Consider the following 26,155-nt stretch of genomic DNA (forward strand, 5'->3'; position numbering starts at 1 on the left):
CAAATCCAGTCCTCCTGCTCCACACTGGACCAGAGCAGCTGTCCCCTGCGACCAGCACTGGAGTAGGGTTTGTCAGCACCTGTAAAACCTATAAAGGATGATAGTGTGTACAGATTACTGTAACCAGCCATGGATGGTTGCTGAGAGAGCTGGACGGTGGGGCAGGGGTTATTTTTCCTCTTTTGCTCAACAATTTCCTTTGGGGGAGGAAAGGAGTAAACTAATGGCTACCAGGCATGTCCATGGGTCTGCTTGTGTGGCCTTGTAAGCTCTGGTGTTTAACTGTGATTAGAAGAAAGTCCCTGTGCATTTCCTTTCTCTTCTCTATAAAACTGAACTCAGAATGTTGCACCTCTCGCCCTCAGCACCTCGCTGGCTGGCTCCTGTCACCCATCTCAGCTCCCACTGCCCTTCCCAAGCGGGTGCAACACGGCGTGGCTGTGCTGCTCTGTCACCTTCCGTCTCTGGACACCACAGCGGTTTTACGTGGTAGCCTCCTGGGGCAGGGGCAGCCTCCTTGCTCTCGGGGCAGACATCCCTCTTGGCTGCTTGCACCTGGGCCCCACATGCGTTACACTCCGGGCTTCCTTCCCTAAGAGGTCCCAAATGGGTTGCTGCAGCCCATGGGGGCCTCTCAGCTGTAGTGCTGGGGGCTGGGAGGTGGGAAAGCCATGGCCAGGATCACAGAATCACAGAATCATCTCGGTTGGAAAAGCCCTCAAAGATTCTCCAGTCCAACCATGAACCTCACCCTGACCGTTCCCAACTCCACCAGATCCCTCAGCGCTGGGTCAACCCGACTCTTCAACCCCTCCAGGGATGGGGACTCCCCCCCTGCCCTGGGCAGCCCATTCCAACGCCCAACAACCCCTTCTGCAAAGAAATACTTCCTAAGAGCCAGTCTAAATCTTCCCTGGTGCAAGTTGAGGCCATTCCCTCTTGTCTTATCACTCAATACTTGATTAAAGAGGCTCATCCCCCCTCTCTGCACCCTCCTTTCAGGGAGTTGTAGAGGGTGATGAGGTCTCCCCTCAGCCTCCTCTTCTCCAGACTAAACCCCCCCAGTTCCCTCAGCCGCTCCCCATCAGACCTGTGCTCCAGACCCTGCACCAGCTCCGTTGCCCTTCTCTGGACACGCTCGAGTCATTCAATGGCCTTTTTGGAGTGAGGGGCCCAAAACTGAACCCACTCATCGAGGGGCGGCCTCACCAGTGCCGAGCACAGGGGTAAGATCCCTTCCCTGTCCCTGCTGGCCACACTAGTGCTGATACAAGCCAGGATACCATTGGCCTTCTTGGCCACCTGGGCACACTGCTGGCTCATGTTCAGCTGGCTGTCAATCAACCCCCCCAGGTCCCTCTCTGACTGGCAGCTCTCCAGCCACTCCTCCCCAAGCCTGTAGCGCTGCTGGGGGTTGTTGTGGCCCAAGTGCAGCACCCGGCATTTGGCCTTATTGAAACTCCTCCAGTTGGCCTCAGCCCATCGCTCCAGCCTGTCCAGGTCTCTCTGCAGAGCCTCCCTACCCTCGAGCAGATCAACACTCCCACCCAACTTGGTGTCATCTGCAAACTGACTGAGGGTGCACTCAATCCCCTCATCTAGGTCATCAATAAAGACGTTACACAGGAGGGGCCCCAAAACCGAGCCCTGGGGGACACCACTCGTGACCGGCCACCAACTGGATTTAACTCCGTTCACCACCACTCCCAGGGCTCTGCCGGCGGTTTCTGGATGCTGCCGCAGAGGTGTCCCTTGAGCAGAACGCAAGGGCAGCACATCTGGGACCAGGCTCTCCCCCTTTGTCAGGACAGGTGCTAAGGGTGAGCACCAGGAGGTTGGGCTTTTGCTGTCCCCAGCACCGGGGAGCTGGGTCCCCACCCCACGCGGCAGTAGCACTGGCACCCCACAGGGCTCACCCAGCCCACCCAGAAGCGGGGCTTGAGGCTACGACCGTGTGCAGGATGCAAACCCAACAGAGGATGCGTGCTCAGATGAAAACCCTGGTGACCGCCTACGAGTCCCTAGAAGTTAGAGAGGGACACATCCACTTGGGATTTGAGTAAACAACTGCAAACCTTTCCCAAAAGCAGCATCAGCCGCAGAGCCCTCCCCACACCCAGCCACAGGCCACGCGTCTGTGCTGGAGCTGCAGACCTGTCGCGTGTTTTGGGCAGCAGCAACACCGCACCCCAGCAGTGGGTTGGTGTCCTGGGGGCAGGGAGGGCAGCTCCCACCTCCAGAGCTTCCCCCTTCCAGCCGCAGGCGCCCGCGTTCCCGCTTCCTCCGCAAGGCAGTGCCGTGTGTTCCCGAGCGTGCCATCCCTTTCTCCCTCCCTCCTTGCAAAAGCTGCGATTTCAGAGATCAGATTGGCAGCTTCAGAAACACACCCTCAACTAAGCTCTTTAGGGTGTAACCAAACCCACCATTTTAAGGACACACGGTATTCCGTGACGCCTCGCTTATTTTTTTGCTGCCGCTACCGATATCAAATATACAAAAACAATGATGAAACTTATCAATGATATAGCTCTTTATATTTTCAAATCTCTGTACAAACATTAATTAAACAAAGCAAGGTAGTATGCAAAACAGTCATTGCTTAGAATAATCGACCGATGGGTTGTGCTTTAGCGGTGACACCGGGATAGGAACATGTGCCTTGAGGAAAGCGACAAACCAGAGGTAAAATGAGGTCTCGTCTTTGAAGTCGTGATTATGAATGGAGGAAGAAAGTAAGTATAAAGACAGTATCTGAGAGTGTTCCTTAATATCCTTACACCAGGTAGGTAAAGCTAATGTATTCACACTATCACACAGGAAGATTGGGGAAGAATAACTGCTTAATGCAAATAATATACAGCAATATTATATATATATATATATGTATAAATATATATTCACACACATATTTGATCTTAAATTTGTTAAAGACGTCTCAGCCGGACTACAACAAAAATGATATTGGTATGGTAACAATGAAGATATTATAAATGTGAAAAAATACTGCAGTGACCTCAACTATGGATCTTTCCCTCCGGAGAACGGAAATTCTTTAAATCATTACACCTGCTGAGGCTGGCTGCCCTCTGTACTGACAGCAAACACATCTCTTCATTCCTCTTTTCCAAAATGACTGAAGAAAACAAAACATAGCTACCCATAAAACTCATTCCTGCACATGCAAATGCTGTTGGCACAATTAACAGCCCATTTATTAGCAGGCAATGGGACAGACCTTTGGCTGCAAAGGTTCTGAAAAACACCGTATGTTGACATGATCCAAGGAGAAACTCCAGTCCTATCTGCTCTCCACCAGCTGTGACAGGTTCAGGATTTCAGTCACAGCTTGTTTGTCGGTTTGTATCGTTCCTACCACAACCAGCTCAACAGAAACAACAGAAGAAGTTGTTTTATCAGAAGCACGGTACCAGCTTCGGCACGTGATGCTAGCAGAGGTACTTAGGGACCTTGGCTTTATGTGCCTGAGTGTCTTCCAGGGACAGACACCTGCCTAGTGATGAACCACCACACGTCCTGTGGCTGTAAACACCCAACCTGTCTGCCACAGACACCCACACAACTTTCTTCCTTGGGGGTCGACCCAAAATTATTGCAAATACTCCAGATCAGCTCTTTCCATATAGGAATGGCAGCAAGCCCGACGTACCCTAAAAGCCTCCAATTTACCGACAGCTGGGGCCCGCCTGTGCTGGGATGTCTCCGGGAAAGGGGAGCTGGGAACAATTTGTTCGGCCCATGCTGCCCATCTCCTGCCCGAGGGCCTCTCTGCCAGAGAGCAGGAGGGAGCAGAAATCCCACCCCGTGCCGTCATTCCTGCTTTTAGGAACTAGAGAAAGCAGCAATGTCAGCTTCTCCCGCTCCTCCTGTCTCAGTCAGGTGCAGACGCAGCAGCGGCTGTGGCACATCAGGCTGAGCCCAGCCCAAGCCCACGGCACTGGGGCACAGCGGGAACCTGGCCCTGCCCCAGCTCCCTCCCAGCCCCACGGCACCCAGGCCAGTGTCCCTGCCAAAATCCACTTCATGCCCCTTTCAAAAGCCGTGCCTCTGGGAGCTCCAGGTGACCCTGCGATAAACACCAACTCCTCCTCAAACAGGAGCACGCTAAGGAAAGATGCAAGCTTTAAAACTCGAGGTGAGTAAAAAATCTTTTCAACTCAACTCAGGGAAAAAAAAAAAAAAAACCAACCAACCAAAACAAACACACGGCAATTCTGAGACAGGATAATTACATTTTATACATTTTATTTCTGTGGGTTCGTAGGTTTTAAATAACATTAGACATTTTTGTTCTGACTTTATTCTCTCGATTGCAGCTCTTCTTCCTTTTCAGTAAACTTTGGGATAATTTTCACAGTGGACATTTTACGATGATAAAAATGCAAGGAATCCAAAGCACAGCTGCTCTGCAATCGTGAGCCTCCCAAGCATTAAAGCCTAATTTAAGAAATGGCAATAATGATCTTCACTATTTAGAAAACCGCTGATATTTTAAAAAAACAAAAAAATAAAATCTCAGTTATGCGGTGACTGAGCAATTCTTAGATTTTATTCTCAATTCCTGGTTGGTTATTTTTTTTTTAAAAAGACAGCTTGGTTTCAAAAGGTGGCACTACTCTTCCATGAGACACGCTCTCTGCTTCGTGCTACCAAGCACTCTGAACCAACAGCTTTATTTCACGCACATTTTCACTGAGAGAGGCAGGATGAGATTTATTTTTTTTCCCTTGGGTCAACGGCACTCTTAAGCATCACAGAACTGGACTGATGAAATGCAACACCAGCTCCGAGATCCTCAGACTTTCAGCTGCAAATTATTTTAGATTTAGAGTAATAGCACACAAAAATCTTCTACTCCTGAGTCTCCTATGCAGTAACCAGTCGTGAAAAGATTTCTCTGAGAAGATCAAAATCACCAACTGTACAGAAACGCCGCTGCTGTACAACCCTAAGCAGGCAGAGTCACAATTACCATTCACTAGCTACAGGAGGGCGAGCGGGGCCACGAGGGCCACGTGGACATCCACGCCCGTGGGGGAGAAGAGTTGCTACCAAGCTCCTACACACAATACGCTTCATACATAAGCAGTGAGAAATAATCTATAGTTATTACTACCAGGTCCTGAGTACATCCATAACTGATATTTCAAGTGTTAACCTTTAAGCCCAAATTTTCTTAAAATGATCCTGCAGAACATATATATTTCAAACATCTATATTTAAAATTATCTATTTTACTAACCTACAAACTTTATTATAGCTAGGCTGTCATCTGGAGAAAACACCTTAAATTAGATTTCAAGTATTCATCGACATTAAAGTTGTCACTCTAAGTTCTTTGAAGATCCTGAGACAAACACTCATACTCAATCAAAAATAAGGAAAAAAAAAAAAAATTAAACGAACCGAAGCAGCTCCCAGAGCAGCATTGCAAGTCCCTGTGCAGGCCAGCTCCCATCCACCCAGCCCAGGCTTTTCAGACCAGACCGCTCAGTCTCACAACCCGTCGGGGAGACTCGCAGCTCCCGCCACAACATTCGGCAGCTGCTGGAAGCTGAGTTACCTTCTCTTTTGCAGTCACTCGAAATTCTATACATCGCTATCCATTCTCGCTTGGTGACGGTGATTTGTGAGGAATACAGAAGCATCAACTGATTGCAGCATCAGCAATCCCAACTTCTTTCCACATATTAACTGCACAAAAAGGAACAAGCAAGTGAAGGAAGCCAAGCGGTATTTTATTGACTCCCAGAAGACAGATATGGATTGCATACAACCCTGGAAAACTTCTTACTTTTTAAAATCCTGGAATTATAAACAAGAGAACTCATTCCTCATAAATAACCTGACACCACTCCTTTGTCAAAAGGTTTTGCCATGGAACATATTTCCTTTACAGTTTAATTTCAGTCGTTCATTCGAACAGCTTAAAAAACTATGTCTATAATAATAATTAAATATATTGCTCATATTTGTGACTTCATAAAAAAAATAGTTTGAGCTAATACTTTCCTAGTCATCAAAAAAATCCAGAGACACCAACTTTTGAATGAGCACTTCAGAAAGATGGGTAAAAACATTGTGCCAAAAATTATCAACGGACTTCATTTATCAATCGACTGAGCCCCTTAAAAATGTGTATTTCATCTGAGAGCAGTAGTGATTTCAAGAAAACACACACAGTGCAACCAGCTTTCCCTCGGTCCTGCAGAAACCCAGACCTGTACTCAACTACAGCCACAACAGAACTTCTGCGACGTGAACGAGACAAGGTTGATCTCAAAGGCAGATGCCCAAGTACTTGCAAAATCTGACCACACACAATTAAATTCCTTTTAGTTTTAGAAGGTCAGTCTAAGCCTCAGTCAGATGACAACCAGAGAAGCCTTGTTGGGCTTGGAGAGGCCATGGGAGCACTTCTGGTTTCAATGAGAAGCAGACAGGATGAAGCTGAATTAACACAGCTTTCAACATTTGTTCCTCTGGCATCTGGAAAAGGCAGTAACCTCTGGGAGCATCAGACTTTTCCGAGGGGACCACCAGGCCACAGACTTGCTTGCCTTCCCACAGCAGTGCTCGCTATTATCCATAACACCACCAAAAATGCATTGTTTGCACCTCAATGCGTTACTTCCAAGATGCTAACCCAGAGGCTTTGACTTCAACGTGAACTAAATGATCAAAGCTTGGCCATTTTTTGAAGCTGAAAATGGGTTCCTACTTGAGCAATAACAAAGAGCACATCTCCTTGGCATGCACGATTGGCCAGAAGGGGTTTTACATCAAAGTCTCCAACACCCCAAGTATCTGAAACCCCCCCGGAGATGCTGGGGCTGAGGTATGGTCACTCCAGTTACAGCTTTGGCCATGAAGCTGGCTGCAGGGACCCACGCTCCACTCCACTTCCTCCGCAGATGTGCCAGCACAACTCTAAACTGGACCCCTGACCCAATGTGGGTCTAAAAGCAACCCTTGACTTGACTTCAAAGCACGGACCAAGCCCGCTGATCCGATGTCCCACACAGCACAGGCGAGGGGTGGTGGAGCGGAGGGGCAGGAACCAACAGCTGGAGCAGTGGTGCACCGGTTCGGTTTTGTCAGGTGAACTCCCACATCACGAACCATCACGTTCACTGTTTGCAAGTGAACACGGAGGACATCTGAGATGCTCTTCAGAAAGCACAGGTGATACCTGGATGGGCACGAGCCAAGGGATGTGTTTGGAAACACACTGTGAGCAGAGAAGCGATTGCCTCACCCGCTCCTAAACGTCATGTACTGAAAAATGTTTTTAAAAGTGCCTTCTATATACCAGTTAATCAAACTGAACTCACAATATTTCCCTTCTATGTTACATTTTTACATAAAGCAGAAGTGTCTACACCTTCAGGAAAAACATCTTTCTAAGTAACTGTCAAAACAAACGAAAGCACATTTCAGAGCAACTTACCTAATTACTGCATGAAGACCATCACATGTGTAAAGCCAAAAGGCAATGAAATCTCAGAGACACAGTAACTTGGGTGAAAGCTGATATAACTCACAGGAAAGAAGTTTTAACAACTTTTTGTCCATACAAGAGCTTTCCATTTCTGAGAGGAGAGCAATTCACACCCAGCAAGTGTCTGGTTTTGGCAATTCAGGCTTAGCGCCCTTAAAAGGAGCATTTTTTTTTTTTTTTTTAAAGTTGTCATATTACTGTAACAGTTACGATCGTATCCTGATGAGTTCCTGGGATATACAAATCACCTACTTCTAAACAGGTTTCTGCACATTATAGACTAAACTTCTTAACTTACAAATAATTATTTTGCTGTTTCCAGTTTACAATGGTAAAAAAAAATGAAGACTTCACAATGTGTATAAATGGGAGGTAAATGTATTTTTAAAAACAGAATAAAAAGCTGCATGTTAAAAACTGGGTCACAGACTAATAAATACATACATCAAAGACATGAAATTTTCAGCAGCTGGTTTTAAAGAGCAAGGAAGTGGGGAAAAACTAGCTGTCCAGACTCCATTCTGGCTCTGTGGTCTATATGCTAGAAATATCTGCACTTCAAAAACAAGTTAACAGAGGAGTAGAATCAGCTTTGTCACCTATTTTCTTTTTAAAAAATTAAGCTACTTCCTAAAAGTGTGGTGTAAAACCTAGAGAAACTTTCATTTCTTCATGCACTTGATGACATTGAATTTAAAAAAAAAAAATATTTTAACCCAGAAAAAATGAGTCATTGTATACTGTAAGGACAGCCTTACTGCAAGTTTTCTACAGTAAAAGTATTTCTAGAAATACACCAGAAATTACTTTCCCATAACAAAATATACAATTATGTGTCAGATCATCATTGATTTTCAATACTTAGGCAAAACAGAAACAGTTACTATGAAATTTCAAAAAAACAAAGGAAAAAGCCCAACTCCAAACAGTAAAAAGATGTTTTGACAGCTGTGGAGATGCCAGAAAGCAACGCTGGACACCAGGAATTTCCAGAACAACCCCCTTTCCAAAGTGATGTGCAGTCTGTGAACTAGACCGTGAGAGAAAACTGATCCTGTTCTATGGGCTTCTCCACCCAGGCTCCAAGTCCTGCCTTCAGGAATGCTTTAAACAAACACTCTTTGGCAGTTTGATACTCGGTGGCTCCTTGCTTGGTTTCGTGGTACAGGTTAGGCTTGAGGATCTTTGAGCGCAGGCTAGAGGAAAGCTGTGTGGGTTAAAGAGGAGAAAAGAAGAGAGACAAGAAACTATTAAGCCGAACGGTTTGAGAGTGACTGAGTTATTAAAACAGCTATCATTAAAACAAGTTAATGAACCACTAAACCAAACGTTTGGGCAAAGGCAGGCCCCAACGGCCCCCAACGGCCAGGTGTGCCTCTTGCAGAGCGAGCCCTTGCGCAGCACCACGCCGGGTCACGACATGGCAGAGGCACCCCTGGGGCCAGTCTCGCCTCGGCCAGCCTGCCTTTCGCTGTCTCTGGACTATCAACTTCCTTCAGTGGAAGAAATCTAAATACTGAAAAACCACTGACAGATACTTTCTTGTAGCTTTTCTTTCTAAGAGAGGACAGAATGAAATCCTAGTAGGTTCGATTGCAGTGAAACTGGGATTATCCTTCCAAATGAATTAAATTGCGAAGGCAAGCTCAAAGGAGATAGCACCCTTTGTTTACTTCGCTATAAACCAAGGATTATTAGATCCTTGCACGCACTTTGGACCAGACATCATCAAGATAAACACAGAAGAATAACAAAGACATCGTTCTTTTCCATTACTACACGGAGCAGTTGCTAACATCAGGCTCAGTTTAAACCAGGCTCAGAAAATGGCTTCCAAATACAGCAAGCAGATATTTCATTAAGAATTAAGTAGAAAATCTAGCACTCTGGAAGACATACCTTTGCATGAATACGCATCCAGCGGCTGTAAAAAGCATGCTTACAAAGGCGAGATGCACGACCCATCTCATCTTTGCCGGTTGTAGCATTAATAACTTCAAGACCAGTGTCTCCTACTGTCCAGTTCACGCTGAAGTTTGGTGCTTTCCCTGGCTGACGGGCTTCTGCATTGCTAATACCTGAAAGGAAAGCTTGTTTAATGACAATAGTAAATGCTAACTCTTGATTTTTGTTTTTACTGAGGAGTAAGCGATACAGCACAGCTACTGAAATCACGCTGCTAAGCTAAGACTGCTGTCTGACATGCGGATCTGTTATTCCAAGGACATTCTCCTGCAGATTTTTCACTGACTCGTGGAAATACCACCGTGCACACATCTCATTCTCATCCTGGCTGAAGTGCTCTCTCCTCCTGTCCTTTCTAGCAGGGCAAGCATGTGAGAAACCAGCCTCCTCAGCGGGGGGGGGCTGCGGAGAGGTCTGTGGCAAGGGTCCGTGGGGACAGTGACATGAGCACCTTGTCACATCCGTCTCAGGAGGATCTGGACTTGCCTACAGGGCAAACCAGTGAACTAATTATTAACCTACAAATAATTCTGAAGCAGAAAGAAAAAGAAGTTGCTCTGCTCCTGCACAAGAAACCTCTGCTCTCAGAGCTCACTCAGTAGCAGGACAAAGCAATTGTAGGAAAAAGCAGATACTGTAGATTTTGACAGGTGTAACTCTCCAGTCAACTCCCTTTCACTCTGAAGTTGTAAAAATTTAGGTGAATATTGCTTATCTCATTTCAAAACGGGTATGAAACTACAAACCCTTGTCATGTTTCAACACTCAGTTACAAAGCCAACAACTTTGGATGGCAATCTTATTTGGAGAGGTCGTGCTTATTTAGAAGTGCCTACAACGTGCTTTTTCACTCTCCCTCATGAAAATGGAGTTGAGTCAGAGCAGTGGCACGAGATGGTATAGGATGCCTCGCAAACTAGGGATCTATTTCCTCCTTCTTATGGACTCTGCCGGGCACAGTGTGACCAGCACAGGCAGCGGCACTGATGCTGTGGGCATCCAAGTTAAACAAAATGAGCCCCATCCTCAGCATCCTCCGCAGAAAGCCAAAACCAGCAGACATTTGAGTCTTTCAGCATAGACCTGGCTGTGCTTGGCTGCCACCCCACTTTACGTGCCCATTGCTACTTACAGTGCCCAGGAATGGCAAACCGCAGGACTCAAGAGAGAAACATGGATCATTTTGCTCAGATATTAAATTGCGTGACACCTCTCAAATACGGCTTCACCTCTGCTGATGGAGAAGAAAAGCCACCAGAAGTCTAACCCCAGTGCGAAGCAAGGCTGGCTGGCTGCCTGTGGCAGGATTTATCCCCCCACGGCACCCCAACAGAGATGCCCCGTGTGTAATGACTGCGGTACCGTGCTTGAAGATCCCAGCAGGCGCTGCCATCCACGGGCAGCTCCTCTCCCGCATGGGCAGCGGGACGGCACTTGCAAGCAGCAGCCAGGGCCAGGAGTTTGGGTTGTGTGTGCTATAGAAAAGCTGAGGAGCACATCGGATTTGATCCTGCCATTACAGGCGTGGCAAAAATCTACCCTTAAGACGTCTCAGTTGTCTCACCAGGAGAGAACAAAGGAACAGGGCGATTTCTTCTTTCCAATCAATAAAAATCCCATTTTTACTTTAAGGCAACTCTCACTGAGAACCTATTTCAAATCTACTCTGAGGTTATGCTAGGTCCTACACTTTATAAAATCTATCAAATTGGTATAAATCAAACATAAGCATTGCAGCAGGATGCACTTCTTGCTGATATTTGAAACACAGTCTAATAAACAAAGTTAAGCCAACCCTGCACCCGAGCGCAGGACTGGCTCACTTGGCCCGGGTCTCTGGGCCCAGCGCTGAGAGCGTGAGGCCTGGGAGGTCTGAATGACACAGTGAAATTCAGTTTGCTTGCTATAATCAATTCCTCGTTTCATAAATAAACCAACATTTTGAAATATTAATCATACTGAACTTCGTGTTGAATTTTTACACCTGGTTTATGTCAACCTGGTCACTATGACTGATAACCAGTAATTAAGTGAATAAGTAAATCATAAAAAATAACACTACCATTCCACATTGTCTTAAAATACAAGTTGAAAAAATTGAGAATCAGAACAAAAGTTTCCTGGAGAGCTCTTTTCTGATTTCTTTTAGGAGAGGTGCATGCAGGAGCTGTAATACAGCAGCATGCCACGGATCTACACCCACTGATCTGTAAATCAGTGAGAGCAGGGACGTGGGACCCACACACTGACCAGCCCGGGAGGGCAGACAGTGGTCCCTGCTGAGCAGGTACCATCAAGAATATCACTCAAGCAATGCTGAAGGAAGACCCAGCAGGAATAGGGAGTCGAAAAGTCCTCATCACAACAGCTGTGGTCCTTCCGAGGCGTTGGCAACGAACATGTGCATCACACCTCCTGAAAACGGGAGCTGGTCACGCCCAACACAGCTTGTCTTGTGCCACTGAAGTGCAAACGCTGCCGCTCCGAGTCACACAACACAAGGCTTGCACCTAAACCCCTAATAAATTGTAAATTTTGGGTGCACACAAAACGAATCTCAACTCTGAGTCTCCAAAAGCATGTAAAATCAGGCAGCTTTGTGAAGCTTATGTGAAACAGACCCCTGCTGACAAACCTCTTAATCAAAAATTGATTCTACCAAAACCACCGAAGCAAGAGGGCTAAGAAATTGCCACCACATGACAGGCAGGTCAGTCATATTTTTTCTTTATTTTAATGACATCTATATTATTGCTTTTGTTCCCTATACTGCTGGACAAGTACAGGTATCAGCTATAGTTCATCGAGTACTACAAAACAGCATTTACTCCTGCTCTATCAGCTACTCAGGCACTGTGACATCACAAACCAGGTATCAGCTACTCAGGCACCTGTGACATCACAAACCAGGTATCAGCTACTCAGGCACCTGTGACATTCCAAGCACCCACACAAGCAAATCAAGTAAAGATGAGGAAGCTGAACATCCAGTGTGCATTACATTTCCATGGCAATTATACAATTGCATTCCTTAGGTTATTTTGATGAACTAAATAAATTACGAAAAAAGAGAATTTCAAACAGACTTAAATAACAACGCCCTGTTCAGCTGCTTAATTATCTGCATGAACCCTGTAGAGATGGCCTGAAGGTGGATCACGGGTACCACAGACAGGGAATAAAGGTCATCTCAAAAGCAAAGCATCTGATCACACTCTAGGTGGAGCTTACCTTTCCCCTCAAAATCTAGACATGAACATAGCACGATAAGCTGAAACTAGTAATGGGACAGAAAGCTAGGATAGAAAGTAAAATATTTTATTCTCCTTTGAAAACTGACATAACTAAGCTATTTAGAGAACATCGCTCAGAACTTATTGTTGAATATTATTATAATGGGGTATAATAAGCAAAAGCAAAGGTCACAGCTCTTTGTGCCAGTGCTTATATAAATAATAAAGCTTGACAGTTCTTTTGAGGACAGAGCTCAAAAAAGCTTCATTAAAAAAGGACATAGAGAGCTGAAAAACACCAGTGTGAACGGGAGGACAAGGTACCAAGGAAACAGCCAAAAAAAAAAAAAAAAAAAAAAAAATCACCAAAGGTTCTGCTGAAGGATTTATTTTTGTTAAAAAAAAAACCCAAAAAGGTAGACAACAGTCAGAGAAGTGCTGAGGCATGAACATTTATAATAACCACTCTTGCTGTGGTGATTGAAGTCTTCTTATGTACAAAAACCGAAAGAATGTTTTGCAAAAAGGTTGGGTGGGTCCCCAGGCTGGAGCCCCTCTTCACAGGCAACGTGCCAGAGGAGCCACCTCCAGTTGAGGTGCCAGTAAAAATAGTTCCAAGATATGCCTATGAAGTAAGCAAACACCAGTTCAGCACCCAGACAGTATTCGACCGCATTCAAGGAAACTAAAGATGAGGCAGCAGGAGCAGCACTCGTGGTATATAACCTCTCGTCACAAACCACACAAGTTCTCCAGAACTTCTCCAGAAAGGTGGCCAAAGAGACTCCAATCTTTAAGGAGTTTAGAGGTGTGCCAGGGAGCTACCAGCCAATAAACATGACATCTGCACCAGGAAGGCTGCAGGAACTATGATCCCACACTACTAGGTACAAATGTAAATACAGCAATACTGTGGAGGACTCCACAAAAAACTGCCTTTTGTAACTGAAGACTGGAGGTGGCCAGTGTGACAGAAATTCTTAGAGAGCCCAGCAAGTAGAAGGCCTGTCTGTTCAATGTGGACCTTAAAAACAGACTTAATAGACACCTGGATGAAGACAGTCTCCTTGGGAAGAGCCAGCACAGCTGAAGAACCTCAAGCTCTGTGCAAACCTTGATAGTATGTGTGGGGAAAAAACCGAGGTGAATAAGGTTGGTGATGATACTAAATTATTTAAGAATATTAAGAGAAGAAATTGCAAAGAGTAGCAGAAAAAAACCTCACAGCACTGGGTGACTGAGCAACAAAAAGGCAGATGAAATTCCTCACAGATAAATATTAGGTAATACATATGAGGAAAAAGCAAAGCAATTTTGTATAAGGAGTGGTGGACTTGGAGCTGGATATTAGCATTCAGGAATGAGGTTTTAGTTTCTAATACTCAGTTCTACCAAAAGATCAGGTCAATGATCAACAGTAATCAAAGGAAGCAAAGTAAACGTTAGGAATACTGAAGGATCACGGAACTGAACAGAATATCATGGTGCCACCATATAAATAAGTACTGCTGCTCTATCAGGTGCTGCTCCAGCCTCACCAGCTCAAAAACATGATTGTAAAATGGAAGGGATGATCCTTATGTGGAAGGGTCTCCACGCAAGGAACAGCAAAGCAGACTTTTCAACTTTCAAAAAATAAGACATGTAGGAATATCGCAGCTATAGAAAACTGAGCGTCACGACAAGTGCCACGACAACTGCTTGTGGCCTGTATCATACAGAGCGCTGAGAAACATCTAATGAAATTAGCAGAAAGGAAAGTCCATGGCACAAATCTTTACATGTCCTACAGTCCTCCTTACTAAAGGAGGCTGCGGATGGTAAAAAGTTTAAACGAGTTCAAAAAACAAAACCAGGAGTTCATGAATGACAGATCCATGAAGGATTTCTAAACACAAGGACCTTACTACCTGACTCAGGATGTCCCTGATCCGCAGATCCCTGCTGTGATTCTCAGGAGGTACCTGCAGAGGCTTACTATTTCCTTTTTCTTTTCACTGCCTAACTACCTGTGGAAAAGCATACCGTGCTGGATGGATTGTATCTTAACATCTTGGTCTTATCTAAGCCAGCTCTTACGCTGGTGACAGCAGATGTGACCCTGCTGCAGGATGTTTCAGCCAAGAACCAAAATAGGAAATACCTGTCAGCAGCACCATGAGGAACAGGTCAAAACCACCACCAACATCATTTCTGACAATACTCTGGTAAGACAGGAAGGTCTAGAGAAACTAAAGCATAAGAAAACTATCAACTGACCAGACATTAAAACAGGGAAAACTTTGCATTTTCTCTCTTGTATTTAATGACTTCAGCTCTCCAGGATTTTCAAGGGCTGATTCTCTGATTGCTGAGCTCTGCCACCCTACTTCCACCCTGGGTTAACTCCTTCGTGCCCACCTCCTGCAACGGCTTCCAAAAGAGTCTCTGCAGATCACCCTGCAGACTGGCACTTTGTTATTGGCTGATGTATACAATCAATCATCCACATTCTATTTGATTGAGAAACTGACCCCTTTTCAGATTATTCTAGAAATTCACAAGATTCGAATGTGTCTTCTCTCCAAGTGAGCTGGCCAATTCTCAGGGAGAGCTCACGTGCCCTCAGTGCTGCAGGATGCTAAGGGGATCCCGAAAGGTTGGGCCCTGCAACCAAAGGGCTTCCAAGAGTCAGCACGGGGAGGGAGTTTTCTACTAACATACAGGTTTCCCGCATCCCCTAGCCGAAAATCAGCTACTCTGATATGCATGTTTATATTTGACTTGCTGGGAAAAGGAGGTATAAGTAGAAAATCTCCTATGAGGAAAGAAAGATGATTAAAAAGAAAATTTTTAGCAATAGATAACAATAACTCAGTCTGACCTAATGCAACTGTCCCTCCAGACATAAAACTTGTTTTATGAGACCAAAAAACCCACAGTTTTTACAGTACTTTCTCAGTTAAACATGTGAGACAGTGGAAAAGACAGCTATTTCTCTTCTAGTTAATCCTCTGGTAGAAACGAGCCACCATCACGCAGTTGTGTGTGTGTACCAGGAGGAACACAGAACTGGGGACAGGTACTTCTGCAGTGCTTATCCCAGGTAAGAATACACTGTAAAATGTGTGAATCAAAGAGCAGATGGGTAGCTACATAAATGCCCCAGCTGAATCCAGCAGCATGGGTCAGAAGACTAGCTTGCAAAACTTAACCAGTAGAAAAAAAAGAAAAAAAAAAAATAAATCTATCAACATAACTCTCCAACCAACCTCCCAAATCAGCTTCTCGTACAACTTTGAGACATGTATTTTCATGAAAACTCAACAGCTGAAAACACTTCTGAACTCTCTCTGCTGCTCAGTGAGTCCCAGCTGAACTGTTTAAACAGATGGTGCTAGTTCATGGCAAATAGGTGATATCAATATTGCAGAAAGATAATTTTTAAGACAAGGTACTATTATGTGTTGTGAAAAGGATAAGAAAAACTCCTCCCACCCCACCTGAAACCTGCTGTCTTGAAGAACTGATAAAAATTCCCCCAAATCAGGCAGAAAAAGTCCATAGATCAGCTACTATGGCCATATAACAATTTAATATTTGGTGCTGTGAGTGTTGCAACTGTTACTTGCTAATACAAGGACAAATACATTACTTCACATTTTAATACGTTCTGGCTTAGGGAATCCTTATTAATTGCGTTCTTATCTAAAGAAATGCTGGCTGTTCAATATGCTCTTTTCTCCACTCCCTCCCTAAATCTATTTTAAAAATTCATGTCAAACTTTAAACATGCTTTAAACTACTGAGCTTTTTTTTTCCCCCTGGAAAATAAACAGACACATGCCAAAAGCCAAGCTCTACAGAACAAAGCAATGCACGCAACAGAGGAAAGATAAGAGATTTCAGTTTTAAAGCTTTCACAGCATTCCTGTAACTAGCAGTTTTAGAATTTAAGACGCTTCAGAACTTTCCTTTGAAAGTCACGGCTCAATTAGGAGTTATGAGCTGTTAATTCAAACACTGCCATTCCTCTTAGCCCCACTAGAGCCTAGGATCAGCGCAATGCCAAAGAACAGTACTTAAATTTTCAACAGCAGATGCAAAAGACAACCGCTAACTACACCAGCTGGGGCTTGCCATATTGCTGTCTGTCAGATATATTTAATACTCTATTAAAAATATTCCCCAAGAATGTGCCACTGGGCTCTGAATGCAGCATTTCTGCATTAACCTACAAAGTGGAAATTAAAATTATCATTGGGTCATGCAAACAAGTTGGGTGCCATGCTAATTAAAGCTAATGCTGCATCCAACAGAGATTGATGGTAAAAAGAAAATACAACCAACGGCAGCTGAGATGCTCTCTCCATCCATTTTTAGTTGGTTGTTGATCTAGAATTTGTGAACCAAATGTGTCTATCTTGGCATACTGATTAATGACGGCTGTTCAACAAATATCTGCAATGGCAAGAGAAGTGACAGTGAGAGCTAACACACTATTTCATGGGTGGGAAGAGGTTTCACTAAGCCGGGGCCTTCAACTTGCCTCACATATTGCTAGGGTATGCTCCAGACAGCAATTATGTGAACCCGCATCCAAAGGTTCATACTCTAGTTCTTTCCACCTTTTAACTCACATAGGGACCTTGCTATGGTATTTCTGACCAAGTAACTACCATAGATTTAGACCATAACTTCTCTGTTGTAACCAGAAAGCAGTTTACTCACAGTACATAATTTGCAAGGTTTTGAGAACTGCAAAATCACATTGCTACTGGAACAGACTTAGTTACCGGCACGGCCTTCTCCATTAGATACTTGCCACTAAGTAAAGGTCTGTTGAGTGTATAAAGAGGTGGTAGATCTTCTATCTCTGCTATCCTCTGGTATACGGCTCTGGATAGATGATCCCCATGATATAAACTCCCCAAGATGATGCTAGAGAAGTAAATTGGCTCCACAAAGAGGCTAAGTAAGGCTCCTTGAATACCCAATACGTTCCACCTAAGAGGGAGGGAAAAACAAAACAAAACAACAAAAAAAACACTTTCTTTTTAATGGAACAAGTAACATCTGCCGGACATAATAGCAGTCAATCACAACGGATCAGACTTTCAACCCTTCCTCTTGACTAGCACATGACTATGGTAGCATAGCTGTGACACCTGCCAGAATTTCAGAGATCAGCTTATGGGATGCCCAGCGAAATCCCGAGTAAGATGACCTACAGCAACAGGTCTGCTGTCAGCATCCACTGCAGAAGCAGACTCCAGAACTTTACTTCCCCCCTAACATGTCTGGTGATGCATTTTCCAGCACCCTAATGCCAGCGATGGACAGAATCATTCAATTGGAGAAAGGCAAACTGTGAGATCCTCAGTCAGAAACAGTAGCTGATGCCTCCAAAAGACACCCAGCAGTGGGCAAACCGTCCTTCCCAGAATGCAAGAAGGGTTGTGTCTGCAAGACCTCAGCACCTCAGCACCACAAGGGAAAGCTTGTCCGTGACACCCTAGCCAAACTATCCACATCCCGCTGCCAGAAAGGACGGATGTAGTTGCTTTCAATATCCACGGGCAGGGAGAAAACTGAATCTGAAAACTGAAAACATGCAAAGAGTGCATATTTGCTCGCTTTAGCTGCTTCATAGACTCCAACCATAAATCCCTACCTGCACCACTCTGACCTACCCTGGATCGGGCCCGGTGGCAGGGATATAGCAAGCCTAGGAGCAAAATACTCAAGTGGTTTTGTAGCTGTGTTCGTTTGATCAAGTTTTGGCTCTCCATCTGTATGTAACAGTCACACAAAGTACTTTTTAAAACCTCCAAGTCTCCTGCAGAGTATTTCACTGTCCTTGTCTTTGAGGTTTACTAGCAAACAGCTTGGCACTGTTAAAATAGCATACTTGAGTACAACTGCAGCACCCAGACACAAGCAGCAGGAAGGTTTCTTTGGTGCTTCAGTAAAAGGGATGAGCACAATGGAAACCCATACAGAATGGTTATCCTTATGAAAAGGCTCATCCTAAACCACACTGCCAGGTTCCCCCAGGGCGACAGGGAACTCTGGTATTGCTACCAGTGTTTCTTGCAGCTCGTGCTGGGGTGGCATGGCTACACATCATCGTCAGTTCTGCCTAGAAACTACACAGCACAACTGCTTCACTGCTGCAAAAACTGAACTACACATTTTGGCTACAAGACTTGCAAAATGGGTTTTTTTTTTTTAAAAAAAAAAAGGGTAAAGAAAAATTGCAATCCAAGGAAACAACTTCTTTGCATATCTTTACTGAGGGTGAAAATGGAGGCAATGTGCATTAGCTTACTCACCTGTCATTAAGAAAGCTGGCCCTAATGATAAGGTATATTTTACATTGAATAAAGGCGTATTTTGTATAACACTGAAAACGCAATCAGAGACCAAACGTCAGAGTAAAGATATCAAACGAAAAATTATTGCTTCCCAGGGCCAAGATGCCTTTCTAAGGACCTTACCATGACTAGAACTTTGTAAGCACAGAGGTATTTTACATGCTGAATTAACAGCATTTTCTTGTTATTTGCAGTATTACCTGCATCAAGCATAGAGAACCATACGAACTGCTACAGATAATATTAGGGAAGACTAAGAATTCAAGACTAAGCATTGCAAACTGGGGTCTTACAAGTGTATCTGAAACTTGCAGACATACGAACCAAGCTTCCTTCAGTGAGGCACATCATGTTTTACTTTTCATGAACCGTACTTGAGTGACAGATGGACATTTTTAAGAAGGCCAAAGCGTTCCTCTGGCAAGCCCTAGCTCCCTAAACGAAACCTTTGCCAGATCCTTTTCCTTGCTTCAGCCTCCAGTATTTCCAGAGCTTCTGTTTTGCTGCTTCCTCCCACACTTGGTGACCTTCTCTGGCACAGAAAATGAAAGCTGAAGTTTGTCTCACTCAACTTCTTTTGATTAAAAGCGGAGCGTGGACACCTGAAAAAGCTTCTGCGAGGTGAACTGCATGAACTGGTATTACAAGAGTGACTCTGTGCCTGCCCACAGGCCTGCTGTTTTGCTGGGGTGTGCTGCATCATGGTTACCACTGCGGTACGTGCTCACGAGCGCTGGGCTCAGAGCAGCTGCCTTGCTGCAAGGACAAGGTTTGCAGAAACCATTCACACAACCAAAGCCTCAAGCTCTTAATACTGATTAGACTCATAAAACTAGCTTTACGTTTCAATTGTTACAATAAAAATAACATACCTATAGAAAGGTATACATTGCCCTCTACAACTACCTGAAAGGAGGTTGCAGAGAGCTGGGGATGAGCCTCTTTAACCAAGTAATGAGTGATAAGACAAGAGGGAATGGCCTCAAGTTGTGCCAGGGAAGATTTAGACTGGATATTAGGAAGTATTTCTTTGCAGAAGGGGTTGTTGGGTGTTGGGAATGGGCTGCCCAGGGAGGTGGTGGAGTCCCCATCCCTGGAGGTGTTTAAGAGTCGGGTCGACATAGCGCTGAGGGATCTGGTGGAGTTGGAAACTGCCAATGCTAGGTTAAAGGTTGGACTAGATGATCTTCAAGGTCCTTTCCAACCTAGATGATTCTGTGATCCTGTGATTCTCTGTGTATCAGAAACCGGCAGTAGCGCAGAGATAAAGATGAAACCCAACTGCAGATTGTAACAGAGCCAAAGGGAAGACTGCATAGACTTTCCTGTTGCTTTTCTAAACTGTACGTCTTTCTGTCAAACTAATTCCTCACTTCTATTAGCACATACACTAAAATCCACCTTTATAAGCTGAGAAGCTACACCAATACCACACATCAGGTTTTGAAAGGCCACAGGCATTGCCTCCTGAAATGGTAAAACTGCCTTTTCCTTCCAGTTTACAAGCATGAATTGTCAGAACACGTGCCAACAATGGCTGTCAGTCTAGTACTAAAGTTTACTGAAACCACAACTTCTTTTGAAGTTAATGGGCCAGATTCTGTATTTCACTACAAACCGTGAGGTGCAGAGCAGAAAGAGCAAAATTTATTACAGAAAACTTCAGTAAAGCCAGTGTTGCCTTTCCAGTGAAACAATTAAGCAGAGGTTTTTTTCTTCACATTAAAAATAGTATCAGAAAAGGGTTAAGTAACTGAAATGACTTAGATCCAGGTTACAAACTCAAACCTTTCAAGGCTCAAATGTAGTTTATAACACAGAAACGAACCTTCCCACACTGCAGGAGAGTGGACATAGACCCTGGCTGTGGCACAGTACTCATTTAGGAGCACCTGATGGCTCAAGAAAGCAGTAACAGAAGACAACTCTCCCATCACTAATTCAGCAGTTTAAATCTCTCCTGCACCAGCCATGGGCAAAAACACAGAGCTCCCACATAAAATGACCTGATCTCAAATAAGTCTTTGTGGGCAGACCACAGAGCAGACTGGACCCATGCAGTACCTTTTCTCACCATTAAAACAGGAAAATGGCACCATGTTTGCAACAGAGAAAAGCACTAAAGCATAAGCAGGAATGCGGCATCAGTCAGTGGTGATACTGAAATGCCTAAAGGTGCGTAGACAAGAGATTTGCCAAAGGGGAAGAACACCTCAGCAAGCAGGGAGACACCCTCCAATGTAAAATTTCTCACTGGGAAAATCCGAGACGCTTGTCTTAGCGAGCATAAAACCAATGCCTCTCATGACAGTATTTTACATATTCTGAGTGTTCTGGTTTTAAGCTACTACAAGAATTTTCTTTCACAACCTTTAAAAAGCTTCAAAGCAAAACTAACATTTAAAATACAAGCTTTTCTATTGATATAAAGCATGAGCCACAGGATTTAGGTCCAGACTGCCAGGACTTACATACAGGTGCCTTGATTTGAGCTGGGGGCCTAGGTCTCATTGCAGTTAATCACGATGTACTCAGCAGCTGAGTATGACCATGGTGGTTGGGCTGAACAGTTCTCCATCATCGAGTCAGCCGTCTACTGCCAGGGAAGCTGGGGCACCTGGCGGGGATGGGGATACCTGCGGCCAAACACCAGCTGCATGTTCAGCCACGTGCTTCTTTCAGCTTCAACTCTGCAGTTCTGCAAGCAATGCACGCTGCAAGGAAAGGCAATCTGACACGATGCCAGAAAGTTCAAGCAAAGATGTATTTACTCATCCTGAACTGGCCTTTCTCTTCTGAGCTGCCTTTTGTGAGACAGACCATTCAGAGGCACCAAGTGGTTTGATTCACTGTCTACCAGGGGTTTGCTGAGGTGATGTTTAAGCCCTACCATGTTTGAGGAGGCAACAAGATTTCTCAAGCTCTTCTAGCAATAATTAGAAAAGAACTTAAGCTTGAGAAGAGAAACAAAAGCTGAAAATCAAAACCACAGATCTCCTTTTTCCTCAGACAGGCTAGCCAACACACTGCAATAGCCCTTACTAGCGCCTGGATTAGGAGGTTCAGTGTTCCCAACACTACACGTATGAGCTACTGATGCTTTTCTGGGACAAGGAAAAAAAAAATATATACTTTTATTTGACTATCTGGCCACTGAACAGCTCCAAACAGTTAAAAAACATAAGGAGGATGACAGTCAAAAGATGCCATAATCTGATGCTGCTATAAAGTGCGAAGCTGCATCCCATCATTTCCCCAGTGCCAAGCCTGACTGAAGAGGATGTGCCTATCACCACCTCAATCCCCCTCAGCCTGCTAATTTTATTGCTTGTACAGCTCTCCGTAAAGTCAGATCAGTGACATGAATCAAGTTTTTTTAAACAAAAACCCAATCCCCTGGCCTTGTATTTTGAAGAGGCAGCTCCTCTAGTCCAGTTTACAGCACAGCTCCACGAACAGCTGCGGGACCACTGCTGAGAGGCAGGGAGATGCACAGCACAGGACGGATGCAGCACCAGGGCACGGGTGCTGGGCATCTCCTAAAACTCCTTCTCCATCTGACAATACACTACCGAAAGCACGTTTCCAGCTGAAAGTTAGCTTGCTTTTAGAAAGGAAATAGGCACTGGACAAATGATGCTTTTTCCTTCAGATAATCTGACTTCAGCGGGGCAATTCTGCCGGGCAAAATGATGCAACGTGGAGCAAACTGCATGAGGAGCAATAAATTACATCTGGTCTGACCAATATACAACATGTATCCCTTTATTATTCCTCTCCAAACTCCTTATTATTTCATATATTCATATATTCACTGTTTTCTATGAGGAAGAAGTAATTCATAATTACACAAAACTCCCTTATTTGGTACCACATTTATTGATTTGTTAAGAAATTTCCATCAAAATTGTACCAGCAGACCATCTTTTTTGATACAGTCTTTTTCTTACATAAAAACTCTGCTTTTCATTGAGGTTTTTTTTGTTTGGCATGAAAAGTTTCAGCCATCTTAAAAATCTCAGGTGTGAACCAAAAACTACTTCAATTCAGAAACACTGCTGAGATGTCTCCCTGGGAGTACAGCTTGGGGTGCCTCGTATCCCCACCTTGCTCTACAGTTCACAGTTCCCCATGCACACACAGCTACAGCGAGACCAAAAGACCAAATTTTCCCTGTCACCAAAATTCTTCCGTGTCCTCTATCTCATCTGTGACGTAATCTTGTGCTCGAGCATCCAGGGAAATGCTCTTTCAAAGCACTACATCTCACCACCTTTACGGACTAGACCCCAACAGTGACCTTTGCAGATCTGTGCGCATGAATTGTGTTCAGCTCCTGACTATTTACACAGAAAATACTCTGTGTAGTGTGTTCACCTGAGGTTTTATAGATGAGCACTGCACTGGGGAAATCTGAATTTTACAAATTTATCATACTCAGTGGTTTCCTTATTCTATATTCCCCACTTAGATTTTATTGGTAACAACCTGGAGGATGGATGCACTTTCTCAACGTTTCTGCTGTTCTCAGTCACCTACATTAAAAAAAGAGGGCAGAGAAACCAGAGACCAACACCAAATCAAGATGAGTCCTCTCTTCCTTGCCATGTTGTCACATTTCTGCTTTAGACTACCATGTGCTCAGAGGCAGCTCAGCATATCTGCAGGGGTTTCCTGAAAGGTCTATTGCTTTCTTCATGACATACAGCTGATTTCACAACTCTCAATACATGAAAAGGTAAATAAAATTTGACTCTGAAGCAACACTTCCACAGAGTGTGCTACTGCACCTCTTGCAAAAAAAAAAAACAAACCAGGCTGGAAATACACACTTCAGGTAAAAACTCTCCTCTGAACTTTTGAAACCCAAACTGCATAGAAATTCTGTTATTTGCACTATTTTAGAGAAAACGCAGAAATGAGGGGAGCCTAACAGCAGTAAGCACTAAAGTTTGGTGTTGATATCAAACGTCTTAGCATCACTTTCAATAATTTTTATGCAGACAGCAGCATGGAGGAGGTGAGTCACTGTGCGTTGCATTTACAATGGTGTGCACGAGGAACTGGTGTCAGAATTCATCTCAGGAGAATGAACAGTCTCCTGCAATTACCGAAATGAGGCAGACTGAAAAACCTGACGAAAACAAGTGTTTACATTTCAAAGAGCTGCTCTTATTAATATAATTTATAAACAGCAATGACTATGAACAAAGGAAAATTATTTAGTAGGCCTTCTGCTTATGACAAGCTTTTACTTGCAACTGATGGCAAGGGAGAGGTGTCAATGTGTGACAACATGTCAGACTACCTCCAAAAAAGCATTTTACCTCCTTATATGCATCTCCTGCATGACAGAGGCACACAGCTCAGATGGCAGCTGTCTCAGGAAGTAATCTCCCAAAGGCAGGCTTGGCTCACCGTGACACCAACAAGATTTCAAGGTCTTTCAAATTGCGACACAAACCACGAGCTCCCCTCGACCACTGTGCGTCCGAGGTGCGGGGCAATTTGCTTCTTACAACGAAGATGTTGGAAGCTGCAGACCCAGGGGCTGCTGCTAGCTCTAAACAGAAGGTGCTCGAGTTTGCAGTAGCCATGCTTGTGGGTTTTCCTGCGTGCTTCTGGTTTCCAAGACTGCTGCCATCAGCCTGACAAGTTTGATGCTGGCAGCGTCCCCAGGGATGCTCGCAGAGCCCTGTGGTGGCCTCCACCTCTGTAGCTTGGTGACAAGCATTTGTCTGTCTTTGCAACCATGTTCGCTGTGGTTCATCATTCATGTGCAGGGACACTTCTGCTCAACTTCAGCTCAGACCCACACTGGGCAGGTCATGATCTGCTGGCTGGGGACACCCATCTAGCTGGGCTTCACTCTCATCACCTGGCAGAACGAACTGGCAGAGCTGACTTCGTTCAGTAACTGCAGTTTGGTTTATTTTCTGATTTTAAATCTGATTTCTCTTTGTTTCCTTAAGAGATTAACTGAATCTCTATGATCAGTCCCTGCCTTTCAGGAGCCACAGCATAGAGAGGCAGCAACATCTTTACGTGGAGTCAGAGCTTCTTTTACATCAAGTGGTCGGTCAGTGGCCCACACTATAAATCAGTAAGTGCAAGCAGTCCATGGTCTCTGACAGTAGCACTTCTTGCAAACATCTTTTTATTTATCATGAGGTCAGATGTGCAGTTACAGACAAGAGAATCTGTTTTCCCTTGTAGCTGTACCTAGGCTGGCAACCACACAGCTCAGACTTGTCCCAGCTTTTCTGGTGTTGCCTGGATTTGCTGTATATCAGTGAGCCTGGGTCAAGGCTCAAGGTCACTGGTTTGAGAGGTTACATGATGCTACATCTGGTTATTTAGATGCTACACCTTGGGTAGTAGTTTCCTACCACTTTCCCCCCATTTTTTTAGCTAGGTGTCACACAGCCACCACGTATCAAAGGGAATACATTCACATCAGCCACTGCCACTTGGGTTAAGAACTGCTCTTTCTATTGCTGTTCAGAAATCACACTGGCTCTGTCATGGAGCTTGCCACTTAGAAATAACTCTCAAAGACAGATGCATGGGCAGGGACATAGCTGCAGAACATGCATGAGTGAGCATGCGTAGGATTTCAAGACGTGTTTGTGTGCAACTTCATCAGTCTCAAAAAACTAAGTGGTAGGGTCAAGATGACAAAGCCATTGGGGAGATAAAGAGAAAGACTGAGTTACAAACTCCCGTTTGGATTTCCCACTCTGAATAAGCACAAAACAAGGCCAGTGCATGGGCATGCCATGCTCTTTCACACAAAAGGTGATCAGAAATAATATTTTCCCGTCTTTAGAGAAGAGCACCAATTATTTCCCCTTTAACAACTCGCCCTAATGTTAAAGCTCTTCTCAATTCCTACAGCCTTCCTACCAATGAAGTGGGGTGAAAAAAATATTTGCTCTTCTCAGCAAGACACTAGCCACAACTGGAACATTTCATGAGTAGTTAAGTAATTATCTGAAGCCAAAAAACTTGAATGTGGGTGGAAAAACGCATCAAAAGGAGAATGACAAAAATAGACTTCATAAAGTACCATGGAACAAGGT

At 44.4% G+C, this 26,155-nt stretch overlaps 1 protein-coding gene across 4 annotated transcripts in view; it reads right to left on the reverse strand.

Moving 5' to 3' along the window:
- Positions 1-2,508: 2,508 nt before the first annotated feature.
- The window catches only part of ADARB1 (adenosine deaminase RNA specific B1), a 90,574-nt gene continuing 66,927 nt past the window's right edge, over positions 2,509-26,155 (reverse strand). For all 4 annotated transcript variants that reach the window (XM_074829928.1, XM_074829929.1, XM_074829931.1 and 1 more), the window contains 3 exons: positions 17,522-17,703; positions 9,419-9,597; positions 2,509-8,726 (listed from right to left, as the gene is read on the reverse strand). In XM_074829928.1, the coding sequence (XP_074686029.1) occupies positions 8,550-8,726; positions 9,419-9,597; positions 17,522-17,703 (538 nt within the window). In that variant the 3' untranslated portion in view covers positions 2,509-8,549. The remainder of the gene's footprint in view (positions 8,727-9,418; positions 9,598-17,521; positions 17,704-26,155) is intronic.

Source organism: Strix aluco, chromosome 6, assembly GCF_031877795.1.
Source record: "Strix aluco isolate bStrAlu1 chromosome 6, bStrAlu1.hap1, whole genome shotgun sequence".
Classification (NCBI taxonomy): Eukaryota; Metazoa; Chordata; class Aves; order Strigiformes; family Strigidae; genus Strix; species Strix aluco.